Source organism: Lagopus leucura, unplaced genomic scaffold (genome assembly GCF_019238085.1).
Source record: "Lagopus leucura isolate 7727_CA_CO unplaced genomic scaffold, USGS_WTPT01 Super-Scaffold_100054, whole genome shotgun sequence".
Classification (NCBI taxonomy): domain Eukaryota; kingdom Metazoa; phylum Chordata; class Aves; order Galliformes; family Phasianidae; genus Lagopus; species Lagopus leucura.
In genome coordinates, this window is record NW_024962300.1 from 1,236,691 (window position 1) to 1,250,260 (window position 13,570).

General features: G+C 50.0%; 1 protein-coding gene across 3 annotated transcripts in view; it reads left to right on the forward strand.

The window, feature by feature from the left end:
- The window catches only part of GNAO1 (G protein subunit alpha o1), a 116,870-nt gene that overhangs the window by 86,989 nt on the left and 16,311 nt on the right, over positions 1-13,570 (forward strand). For all 3 annotated transcript variants that reach the window (XM_042886055.1, XM_042886054.1, XM_042886053.1), the window contains exon 5: positions 13,304-13,432. In XM_042886055.1, the coding sequence (XP_042741989.1) occupies positions 13,304-13,432 (129 nt within the window). The remainder of the gene's footprint in view (positions 1-13,303; positions 13,433-13,570) is intronic.

A 13,570-nucleotide genomic window follows, 5' to 3' on the forward strand; every position in this document is an offset into this window, starting at 1 on the left:
GGGGAGGTTTTGGTGCCCACCTTCACAGCAGGAGGCTCCCAGCACTTGCTCACAGCAATACTGCTGGAATGGAGATGTGCCTCGCGGAGCCCCCCAGGCAGTGATTGTTTCACAGACTAATTGATCTAATAGCTCTAATCAGCCCTGTACCAAACACTGCTTTGTGTCTTGCTTACCCAGCGCAAGCACCGAGCCAATATTCAACCCTCACTGATTGACTTCCAGCTGAATTTAGGTTCTGTTTTTCCAGGGTCTGCCATGCCAATGGCCGTGGCTGGGACCAGGGCTAGGTGGCACATGCACTCGGTGCAAGGCAAACTGTCCGATGCAGGCTTGGCACGGAGATGCTCAACCATGGATAGGCAGAAAGGCCTCTACATTTCCCCAACCCACAAGTCAGCAGGAGCACAGTGATGGACGCTGCCTGGACACAGCCCAGACCTGGTGCCAGCTATGGACTTCCTGCCTCCTTTGTCTCTTGGAGGGGTCAAAAGGGCTTCCTAGCTTTTTTTTCCCCCAAAAGCCCAGGGATGCACACACCGATGGGACAATCACTGACTTGGGCAAGGCAGTCAAACATGATGCTGCTGTGTTACTAGCTTGCCTGCCACACAGCCATGCACAAATCCTGCCAGGCTGGATTGGTCTATTAGTGGGCCTGATAGGCTGCAAGCCTCAGATAATGCAGATGTGTGACCTTTTTGTGTCACCACAGACACCCAAACCCACACCTCCCATTCTCCCACATCTCTGCCCCCCATCCCCATGCAGGGCTGATCAGTTCAGTCATGACAATGTGGTTCAGTGCAGATGGAGGCTGGAGCTCGAGCAGATCAAGCACCGGTCCTTGCGCCAAAATCCCCCAGCTGCATCTTCCCCACTTCCAGCACTCTTCATGTGCTTCAATACACAGAGAAGGCACTTCTGCAGAGGTCTGTGGGGGTCTCTTCTGGGGCTGAATTCATTGGGAAAGAAGGGCGGAAGTGCTTCTGAGCCCAGATTTCAGGCAGAACCTTCTCTGTGCTGTTGGAAAGGGAGAGAAGAGATACAGGAGAAAAGAAACTAGGCACAAACCGCACTGTGGAGCCCTGCCAGGGAAGTGTCAGCTCTGATTTTGGCATGGAGTCCAAGCCTCCCTCTTGCTGCGATTTGTGATGCGCTCTGCCTTGCTGTAACCCTTTTCCTGCTGGGTTACACTGTCACCCAGGGCAGAGCAGCAGATTTACTGGGAGCACCAGGCTTGAGAAGCAAGTCAGTGCTCCAAAATCATAAGTCCAGATCACAAAATACCCCGTGAGACATCAGTGTGGCTCTGAAAGTCTGGCAGCACTTCTAAAGGCATAAATCAGCATTTCCTGCTCCATCCCAGTATGGCTGTGGGCACCCGAGGTTTTTAAATATTTCTTAGCTACCTGTACGTCTTCATTCAGAAAACACGAGGCATTGCCCCCTACTGACCAGAGTTAAAGTCAGTTTAAACGTTTCCATTGAAGCTTGTCCTCTGTTTTACAATGCACAAGCACGAGAAACAGAGAACTGGGGGTGCACTGAGCAGTGAGTACAAATCTTAAGTGTCCAGGAACAGGAGGAAGTCTGCAGAAATGTGATGCTGACACCAGCTAGCATTTCCTGAGAGCTGGGAATTGATAATGGAGTCCAGGTGAAAATCTTCACTCCAGCTAATGGAAACATCAACTTTGAGTTGAGAAATCCCCTCATCCCTCAAAGATTATCTCATTGAACAAAAAGGCATTAACGAAGAAATGACACACACATAGAAGCTACAGATAAGCTTGGGAAAAGAAAAAAAAATAAAAGATTAGCACACTTCTGTGCCCATCCTGAAGGTGATGGGGTGACTGGACACCCCAGGCATACTCTGAGCAGCCTCTCCCCACCTGGGGTTCTCTTCTGGGCAGGGCTAGATGGATTTTCCACTTGCCTGTGCTCCCCAGAGTTGGTAGAGCTGGTTGTTGCCTTTGCACAGGCAATGAAATGAGGCTTAGCTCTACTATGTTTATTCAGACATCTGTGATCACTACGGGAGGCTTAAGAGCATATGCTTAAAATAGTTGGTAGTAAACAGAAAGTGTGCTGAATGCACAGAGGTCAGCCTCACGACCTGTTTATCTTACCAAGGGCTTCTCTAACTTTGGTGCCTGTTGATCTGCACACACCTGGCCGCTCTCTGCCCTCTTTCCTGACTCTCCATCCCCAAGCAAAGCAGTGGTATGAGCACCCCAGCCATGGTGCTCAGCTGGATGCGGGCTGGGAGTATCTCAGGCTGCTGCTGCTGAACTTTGGGCTGCAGGCACCACTGGAGCATCTCAGAGAACACGCAGAGCTCTGCTCCACCCACCTTGCTCCGTTCATCCTGCTCCATGTATTCCTTGCCCCTAAAACAGAGGTGTAATGGGAAGCCGTAGGTTTTGCTTTGATCCTGCTGCCTCTGCTTGGTGTTTCACCATTTTCCATCAGCTTGAGAGGAGATCTGGCTGCAGAGCGAGCACCTGTCCAAGCAAAGTGCATTGCAGTGTGGGACTGCCTGGTACACTTGGGAACAAGCACTTTTGCTCTGCAGGAGGGAGAGCTCCTTTAAGGACATGTAGCCCACGTCGAGAAGAAAAACACGAAGAAAAATTGGACAGACTCCACGATCTGCCTTTAAGCATGCTACCTCGCATCCTCTGCCTCGTGTCCCCATGACAACAGCCGCGTTACGCACCTCTGTGCTTAGGCTGCAGTCCCCCAGCTGCTCCGCTCACACCGCAGTGTGGCACGCAGGCTCACAGCACGGGCACACCAGAGACAGTCCCGGGGAGCTGTCTGTCCCCCTCCTTCCTGCACACTGCTCATCTCCCTGCTTCTGCCTTAACTCTCATCAGTGCAATCCTCAGCCCCAAGGTCATGCAGTGCATGAAGACCCAACATGAACGATGTGTCAGGGTGCAAAAGCAAGGCTTGACGGGAGCAGACGCAGATGTGGGTAGGAGATGGCCCAGACCCATCCCGCAGCACTCCCTGTGTGGACACCAGGGGCCTCTGGTGGGCCTTCAGGAGTTTTTTTTATTTTCACTTTGCAGTTGAAGCCAAAAGGCTCTTTATTTTGAGAAGCCTCAAACATTGATTGCATACAACCGATCCTGCCATCAGCTGGTGCAGTGCCACCAGATAAATAAATCTTGCATGCGTCTGTAATTACTGCTTAGCTTGTGTTTAAATGCAACATCATTGATCTGCAGAACTCATCAAAACCCACAGAGGAATGCATGAAATTATGTTGATTAGAGCAGCAAAGCACATGACTGCATCCATTTTCAGCCTTCTTCATTCACCAAAAAAAAAACCCCACCAAAAAAACACACGCATTTATGTTACCTCTTTTCAAATTCTTGAGTTAACTTGAAATTTAATAGCCAATTTTAACATCAATCTGATGGTCTGCTATGATGGGGTGACAGCACTGGTGGATAAAGGGAAGGCTACTGATGTCATCTGCCTGGACTTCTGTAAGACCTTTTACATAATTCCCTACCACATCCTTATCTCTGAATTGTGGCGATGCAGATTTGAAGGGTGGACTATTTGATGGATAAGGAATTGGTTGGAAGGTCACATCCAGAGGTATTGTGGTCAATGGCTCTGTGTCCAGGTGGAGGCCGGTAATGAGCAGTGTCCCCCAGGGGTCTGTCTTGGGTCCTGTACTCTTTAGCATCTTTATGTTAGCTTTTCAATGACATAGGTGATGGGTTTGAGGGCACACTCAGCAACTTTGCTGATGACACTGAGCTGAGCAGCGTGGTTGATGTGACATAAGGAAGGGATGCCATCCAGAGGGACCTTGATCAAATCCAAAAGTGTGTGAACCTAATGAGGTTCAACAAAGCAAAGGGCAAGAGTTTACATTTGGGTCAGGGTGATCTCAGTTATGTATACAGACTGAGAGAAGAGCTCCTCGAGAATAGCCCTGCTGAGAAGGACTTAGCAGTCCTGGTCGATTAAAAACAAAACACGAGCCAGCAGTGTGTGCTTACAGCCTGGAAGGCCAATGGTATCTCGGCTTCCATTAGAAGAGGACTGGCCAACAGGGTGAGGGAGGTAGTTGTCCCCATCTAGCTTTGTGAAGCCCCAGCTGGAGTACTACGACCAGGTCCGGGGCCCCCAACACAGGAAAAGTCTGGAGTTTTTGGATAGGGTACAGAGGAGGCCATGAAGATGATCCAAGGGCTGGGGCACTTCTCCTATGAAGACAGGCTGAAGGAGCTGGGCCTGTTCAGCCTGGAAAAGAGAAGGCTGTGGGGAGACCTCATTGCAGTCTTCCAATATTTAAAGGGTGATCCATCCTTATCCATCAAATAGTCTGCCCTTCAAATCCATCTCTCTCCAGTTTAGAGATAAGGATGCAGTGGGGACCATATCAAAAGTCTTACAGAAAAGAAGAAGGGAAATTGACTTTTTAGATGGATAGACAGTGACAGAACAAGGAGGAATGATTTTAAACTAAAGTAGGGAAGATTTAGATTAGGTGTCAAGGAGAAGTTTTTCACTGACAGGGTGGTGAGGTGCTGGAACAGCTGCCCAGAGAGGCTGTGGATGCCCCGTCCATCCCTGGAGGTGTTCAAGGCCAGGTTGGATGGGGCCCTGGGCAGCCTGGGCTGGCACTACAGCTAGCAGCTGGCAGCCCTGCCTGCTGCAGTGGGGTTGGAACCTGATGACCTGATGACCATAGAGGTCCCTTCCAGCACGAGCCATGCTACAATTCTATGATTCTATGGTTCTATGATTCTATGATTCTTTCCTATAATAGGCCAACAAATTTCTACTGGCTCTGTAGCACGTGCCCCTACATGGGCAACATCCCAGTTAAAAGCATGGAAGGTCATCACTCAGCTGTTACAAAACTCAGTGCAGTAAGGTCTTGTGATTAAAGCTTCTGTCTGTGATTTAGAAAACCCAAATCAACTTCCAGATGCTGCCACGAACTTCCTGTTGTGTCGTCAGTCAAGTCATACATCCTCTTAATACTTGTACTCCTCATAAACCAAGTGTGATGAATAATATCTCCCTACTCGGGCGGGAAGCTGGGGATGCATCGATCATGCTTAGCAGGAATGGAGATGCAGTGAGTGTGGAATGCGGGCTGGGCTGGGGCGATGCTCATGCTGACGGGCCATCTGCTCCCGATGCTCTCCTCCTGCTCTGCAGCCAAGAGGAAGCTCAACACCAGATTTTTATTGGCAGCGGTGTCCGCATTGTCTGGAAGGATTCCTGATGTTTTCCAGCCCTCCCGCTGCTTGGAGCTGGCTCTCTGCTCCTAGGGGAAGCGAAGCTCTCCTGGGTCAACTCACAAGTCTTGCAGCAGGCTGCACCATGCCCTCTGCCCACGTCCCTCAGTGCCACATCTCCATGATGCTGAGGCGCCTCCAGGGACGGCAACTCTCCTCCCTCCCTGGGCAGCCGTGTCAGTGCCTCACTGCTCTTCCAGAGAAAAATTTGTTACACCCAACCTGTACCTCCCATCATTAAGGCCATTACCTCTCGTCGTTGCAAGGCGTGCTGTAGGCAGGGAGCACACAGGAAGGCCTCCGCACAGCCCCCACAGCACCCCACCAGCTTGGCTGGGCTGTCTCGTATGGAGTGTCCCAGGCTGATGTTGTCACATCTACGTCCCTGGCACATCTTAATGTGAAGATGGGGTCAGCCTGCTCCTATGGAGGTCTGGGGGTGGCATGGAGCACTGGCTGGGGTCAGGGTGGCTGTGTGGTGGCAGGGGGCTGCGATGATGGGTTGAACTGAGGCTGCTTGCTACTAGGAGAGGAAAGGAGAGGTGTGCAGTCAGCAGGTGACAGCGTAGGGGGAGCCAGCAAGCTGTTGTGAGACACACAAACACGGGTTTTCTCCTCACAGCTGCGTGTCTGAACGCTGTGTACAGGATGGGAAACTCCAGAGATTTTCCTGACATGCCTCTGCTTCTAGATCCAGCCTGGAGTGAAACAAAAATGCAGCAATCCCACAAGCAGAGCTGTTCTCAGGGGAGCCGCAATCTGACATCTTGCTGAGAAGCACTAGAAGGTCCCTGTGCAAAGCAGGGGTCTCACATGCCCAGGAGAACCCCTCTGTTTGGGGTAACAGAACATCCTCAGTGCACAGCCGAGGGCAGACCCTGAGTTTTCCCTGTCCGCAGCACAGCACTGACTGATTTCGGTACCTGCAGTTCCTGGCAGGGAGGCTTCTTTGGGGCTTGAAAGGAGAAGTCCTATAGCCTGCTACAGCGTGAGGAAAAAGAGAGGTGAGAGGGTCTTCCAGCATTATTCCACTCCGTTGCCAACTCCCACCTTCCCCTGGACCACCGTGGACATTTAAAGGAGAGCCCCGACTGAAGGCAGCTTCAGACAGAGGAGCCCACCCCACTCTGCATAATTACAGTCACCGTGCTAGAGATATCCTCTGTCTGCTTGATACAGGAGCTCAGATCTCATTAACTAATGCTTCCCTTTGGGTCTGATCTAAATCCCTCACCAGGGCCACCCCCACCGCAGGCAGACACCTCGCACCGCAAGGATGCTACAGCTCTATTTTTTTCTTCCTGCTTAGAAATGAAGATGTTAATGTTGCTTTCCCTACTGCCACAGGTGTTCTTGGGCCTTCCTTCACATCGTGACGGATCTCTCTGGCCAGTGGCTGAGCAAAAAGGGAATGTCTGGTTTCATCTGTGCTCACAGCTCTTTGCTTTCCAGTGTTGGAGCTTGTGAGGTTGCCAGGCGCTGGGGTAGTGAGGGCAGTGGTGAGCAAACTATTGTGGCTGTGTCCATTTTCTCATTCTAGAGATTTGGACTTGTCCACGGGGCTGCATCATATTAAGGGACTGTAAAGCAGATGCTTACATGTAGATCATACAGTTGTGTTTTCGTCCTTTTCCCATCTCAGACGGAGTGTAAGAGGCCAGGAACCCTCCTCATGGTATGATGAGGTCTAGAAGAGATTCCCTGACTCTGGACAAGGGGCCTTTCCCAGCCAAGCAAGGGTACTCAGCAGGGGATGCATCTACAGAAACAAGAGGAGAGGAGACAGACGGCAGCTGTTCCTGTACAGTCGGTGTTAAACTCTGACACAGCAATTTAATAAAGCAGAAGGAGGCAATTTTGTACATGCAGAGTAGCTGAACTGTGAAATTCCTTGTTGCAGATGTGGCTGCTAGAAATTTATGTGGCTTTAAAAAGTGCTTAGAGAAATCTCTGGCCAGCAGGGCGAGGGAGAGGATTGTCCCTCTGTACTCTGCCCTCCTGAGGTCCCGTCTGGAGTATTCTGTCCAGGTCTGGGGCCCCAGTACAGGAAAGATTTTGAGCCATTCTCTTTAAAATTCCATTATCCATAAAGCGTTGGAAGCTATGAGGAGCCTGGATATGGCACACTTGCCCTGTCTGCATGTTCTTCTCTCTGCTTCTGCTCTTGGACACAATTTAAGCTAGGTGGAACTATAATCTGGTCTGGAACACAGATGCTTTTTTGAAAAGGCTCCAGAATGTTTAAAAATATATATATCATTATCATTTCTGCTTACATACCTTCCAATTTTTAAATGCCATGGCAGAAAGATGAGCCAACATCTGCTTTTCCAGGGCTGCTCCAAAAATATTTCCTATACAACGTTAGGTTGTTCAAGTTGGCTTTTCCTCCAAAGCCCTCCTCTCCCCAGCCAGCACTCTCCGAGCATGAACTCAAACTGTATCAGCGGCCTCCATTCCAGCAGTAACAAGACCTTGCTGTATTGCTGGCCGTCCAGCCCATGAGCAAAGCCAGCCAGCAGCTCATGACCAGAGCTGCAGCTCCCTTCATGCCTCCAAATGCCTTTATTACACTGTATCTATTTAGTGGCACCTCTCATCCACAAACAAGCTAAAAATTATTCTGCGTCCAATCATACCATGGGAAACTGCAAGTCTAGCTAGGACAACTGATCTCCACCTTTCTTTTCCTCATTCCTCCTGTCAATCATTAGATTAATTTCAATTTCCCAAGCTGAGCTTAGTACAAGCTCGATACAGCTGCCTGCACGACTCCTTTCCTCTTTTCATGGGTGCACCCCTATACCTGCAGCCAGCAAGGTCTGAACAAACACCCTATGATCCAGACAGCAGCAGCTTTCCACTTCAGTGAGAGCTAAAAAAAGGAGTTGCAGCACAGCTTCCCTCCTGTCAAGATTTGGCAACATCCTTTTAACGGGGGGGGGGGGGAACATCCTCCTCATTTCCATAGCAGAGCAGTGAGCACCTAGAGCTCATGTAGGAAAATACCCACAGTGTGGTCCTGGTGACCAGCGCTGCTGCTGCCAGCAGTGAACCCAACAGCACAGGTGAGGCCCTGGCACTGCTTCCCAGAGAGCTGTGGGTGCCCCATCCCTGGAGGTGCCCAGGGCCATTGGATGGGACTCCGGCAGCCTGAGCTTATGGGGGCAGCAAGCCTGGGACAGAAGGTTAGAACTGGGTGAGTTTTAAGGTCCTTTCCAACCCAAACCAAATTGCTTCCCTTCTGCAGCCCCTTACCCTGCCCACCTGGCTCATCTGCCAGCACAGGCAAGCAATGTGCCTTGCCACGTGCTGTTGCTTTCCCCAAGAGGACATCATATCTGCACACGTGTGAGTGCTGTGCTTCCTTCCCCAACGTGTTATCGATTGCTGAAGGGACACAGTACAACTGCCTGGCTACATTTCAAGCATTTCATAACTGATGGTTATTGAAGACGTATTACATCAGCCTTGTGTGTGCTGCTGGGCTCTGGTTGTGGGCTCTGGGGTTTTCTTCCCCTTGCTCCTCAGCAATACGGGCAGTAGGGCCGGGCATGCTGCTTGCAGGAGGAGCCCTGTGGTGCCTGGCCTGAGCAGCCGTGCTGCCGTATCACACCTTCTGGAAGCAGCACACACACAAGTTTCCTCTCCTGGTGGAAGATGCTGTGAGTTTACTATGCTGACACTCCCCAAGTCTGGTGCTGTTCATCTGGCTCCTTCCTCTGCAGTTACTAAATATTAAATGCCTCAATGCTAAATATACATTTTGCTACTGGTTCATCAGCACAAAAGGAAGAAGTTAGGGTACAATCTAATGCCAGAAGCAGATAACACACATTAGAAATGCGCTTTTCCATCCACGAGTGCAGCACAACCTCTTGGCTGGGACATCTTCTCAAGAGCATCCAGAGAGAGACTGCTCGTGACAGGTTTAATCATTAACCTTGATTGAAGAGCCAGTGTTTGCCAGCAGCTACCAATCCACGTGTCAGAGCTCACCCTTGAGCACTTCTGCACAAGAAGCAGAAAATAACCCGGCAGTGACTCAGCTCTCTGACACGTGGTGCCTTTCTCTCCAGTGCAACCCAAGCCAATGCTGCAGTGCTTGGGTATATCCCACCCATGGCCCTTCACTCACAGTCCAGCACCTTGAAGGAAAATCTGATAAGGTACTGCCATTTCCAGGCTTGCTCTTCTGCTTTTCCACCCCGGCGTTCCCACGTCCATCCTAAGGAAGCACAACTAAGTGAACACAGAGCTTTAACTATTTTCTTGCCAGTGACCTCAACCCATGGGAATATACATCTGTGTACGCTGTGCCACAGGCATCCAGCTGGGGACCTCAGCTGCATTTCTCCATTATGGACAGCAGCCAGCAGAGCCTCTGACACAGGCACCAACCTGGGAGGGTTCCGTGGGCAGTGTGCCTGGGGAGGGTCCCTGTCCCCAGGGCAGTGTGTGTGTGCCACCACCGCTGTGTTCCCAGAGGGAAACTCCTGCAGCAACCTCTTTGGCACCAGCAGCGCTGCTATAGTGTGCCATTGGAAACTTTATTTACACCCTATTTTCAAGACTACCTTGTGAGGAAAGTCATCTAGTCATCTAGTCCTTGTAGAGCCTTTTGTAGCCTCAGACTCATCCATTCCTCTCCGGCTTTGGGAAATGCTGCTTCTTGTGCATTTTGCTTTTGGCAGCGTAATGTGGTCAGGCTTCACCTCCCCAAGTCTGATAAACCAAGTGACTCAGAAACCTGCAATCTGCTTCAAAACAAAGCATTTAAGTTAAGAGATGTAAGCAGTAATGGAGCTGCTCGGCTTGGGAGCACAAGTGGATTCATGTATGCAGGAACCTTCTAACCTTTCAATAGTTTTTTTTTTAACCCCTGCAAGCCCTGGGCAACATGGGTGGCAAGTAGGAGCCAATGTGTCATTTCAGATACACTTCCTCTCCAGTTTGCAGTACCCTCAGAGCAGACGATGCTCTGATGCCAGCACAGAGCAACAAGGATGATGTAGGGTGGGGAGAGCCGAGTGCTCACTCTGCAGCCTCCTAAGTGCTCTTATTTCTGCTAGTTAAACAGATGCTGCCTTCAGAGGGGATTATGTGTCATCAAACCAGTCAGTCGCGACAACTAATTGTCTCCAGCAACAGTTTGCTCTGAGATTGGCAGCTCAAGGGGCGTACGGGGGCACTGCCACCCAATGCTGGGTAGCATGGGGAGCACAGGGCTGGTGCTAATGGAGCCCAGCACGGTGGTGAAGTCTAGGGTAAAAACGTTCCATAGCCTGGGATGGGAGAGATTCTTAGTGAGAGCAGTCAAAAGAGTAAATAGTTGTGGAATGCAGCTTTGAAAACAACACTGAAAATGTTATATAATTTCATATAAACTGATAGCTGAGTCTCATCAAGACGACCAGGAGAGCTGCAGACCCAGGGACCTGAAATAATTTCAGGCACTGAAAAACACATAGGGAATGCTGAATAAGACTATAAATGAGGAAATAGATGGAGAGGAGTTAGTGGAAAAGGCAAGCAGTGAGTTAGGGCCTGTGGCCCAGAGCTGGGTGTGTTTCATGGCAGTGACCCCACACTGCCAGCCCAAGCATCCAGCTCACCCACAGCTGGGCAGGATGAGGACTGAGGGGGCTGAGTTCTCTGCCACTGCAGCACCCTTAGCACGGGCAAGCATCACCCTGCAGCCTGCACATCGTACTGCTCATTGGACAGACTCTCCCAGCCCAGTTTCCCATGGAGGTATCCCAGTCTGGGATGGGATGGATCCCTCCCAACTCTCCTCCCTCTACTGCAACCTTCCTGCCCCCTCTAGAGGCTGCATCCCATCCCTCCAACCGGGTTAGATCCCCAGCACACAGTGGGTGGGTGGAGGCACCTGGGGCTGTGTGGCTGCATGCACAAGGGTGCAAAGGTGGGCAAGGAAAGCCTCAGAGCTGGTTCATTCACAGCATCACATCCAGAGCTTGGTCAGTGCTGAGGGGCAGGGCTGTCAGCTGCATGTGTGCTGCTTTCTATGGCCACTGCTGGTGGGGGCAGTGAGAGCCATCTGCAGCCCCAGTATGTGGCCCGAGGCCTGGAGGACACGAGCAAATTGTCACATGTCATTACTGAGTGGAAAGAACCATTCAGCACTGCACTGCTGCAATGCTCAGCCCTTCGGCCAGCATCAGCTCTTCATCCACTGCACTCAGCACAAAAGGAGGGTCTGAAAGGCAGGAATAATTAATAGGAAATGCCTTAAAATGGAGTTGAATCATAGGAAACCACAGAAAATGGAGATGGAGGAAGAGATCAAGGTCTGCAGGGCACCTGCAGCAGGAAACACCATGCCCGCTCTCTTACAGCTCCACTTTCTACCCCTTAGCATTTCATATCTTGTTCTGGAGGACAGGGGAAGCTTGAGTCTCTGAATAGCAGCGCTGCAGAGCTCCTGGGTCTGTGGGGACGCATAAAGGAATGCAGCTGTCTCTTAAATAACAGAAGCTGACAACCAGCTGTGAGTAGATGAGTGATCATGGCCTCGGCCGTCACAGCGAAGGAGCTCGTTTCAGCGATGAGCCAATGAAGCCCCATTCATCTATCCACAGCCCATCACAAGACTATTAAGAGAGCATCTGTCATGAAACCACAATCTCTTTAAATGCTTGAAAAAAGGCACAGTAAAAATAACTCTCCTTATTTACTTTTCTTCGGGTGACACGATTCCTGTAAATCTTCAGCAAAAATGAGGGACAAAACCTCCACTCCCTCTAAACTTATACTTACTGGTGAAGATGATGTCTTTTTCTGACATATGCACAGCTCCTCTTACTGCTGGGTAACATGCAAGATGCCCAAAAACCACAGGGCCATCCTGCTGCTCATGAACAGATTTGCTTTGGCATATTCACAGTGCATCTCACAGGCATGAGATGGCAGCTCCTGGATCTGGAGGTAGGCAGCTGGGCTCTGTAATGCACACCCTCTAGGAACCATAGAACCATAGAATCATGAGGGTTGGAAAGGACCACTGAGGGCTTTTAGTCCAGTCATCAGCCCGTCACCGCCGTTGAGTGTCTGTGTTCAGCTCAGTGGTGGTGGGAAAGAGTTCACTGCGTGATGCAGCGAGGTGCTTGTCATTTGCACTGACTTTTATTCCAAACCAAATTCCTTGTTTCCTTGTCAACTATGTTTCATTGTCTCGGGTTGTTTGGAAAAATCAGCTTGTATGTGGATGAAAAAATGGACTGTGCTTATATGGGCACAGCTGTAGGGCATCGTCTGCAGCATTCCAGACCAAAAGGTAGGACTTAATACCCAAAGTTCCAGTATGGTGAAGCATTGCCTATGGTCATGGATTTTAAGCAGGTAAATATCCTTAAATGTATCAGAAAATGAGCCCTCCACTCTCCAGAAGACCTCGATGCAAACTTGCAAGTCATCACATTGAGGCTTGTCCCTGGCTTTTGGCCAAGCAGTGTATCTCCCACAGTCACTGCTCTGGTGCTTGATTCCACACCAAAGCTACGTGGGGCAGATTTGTCTCACCTAACTCAGCATGCGTCCTCCAAAGGGGGCTCAGCCCAGCTGATCCTCTCTGCTACAGTACTCTAGCAAAGCTGTCGTGCCTCAAGTAAATCCTGGGAGCAAAGTGTGCATGTGGGCAGCACCTAGCACAAGGGGCCGACTGGGACCTTCATCCCTCTGGGCATAAAACCAGCAAGTAATATTAAAACGATGTATTTTCACAGATTGCAATCAAGGCTTACAGTGCACGAACACTTAATTTCCTGCTTTCGGTCTGCTATCAGATTTTATAGTTGGGACAGTGGGTTTGGTTCATGTTTGTGTTTTTTTTTTCCCAGAATGGGAGAGTTTTCTTCTTTAACTACAATACGTTCAGCCATGAAAATGAGATTGAAAATGATTAGTAGGAAGCCAGAGGATTTATCTGAGATTGGCAAAGATTAATGGGAGCCTCATTCTTATCTGGTTGTTTTCTTTTCTCCCTCTCTTCCCCTTAGCTACCTAGACAGCTTAGATCGAATCGGAGCTGCAGACTACCAGCCCACGGAGCAGGACATCCTTCGAACCAGGGTCAAAACAACTGGCATCGTAGAAACCCACTTCACATTCAAAAACCTCCACTTCAGGTGAGTCTCAAATTGCACACACCAAGGAAGTCGATGACGAGACATTTCTGGGAGACATCAGTACCATAAGTTTGTGAATCTTGTCTCATAATTCCTGTTCGTATATCAAACAGCTCTTTTTAAGACTGGAGCTTGTGC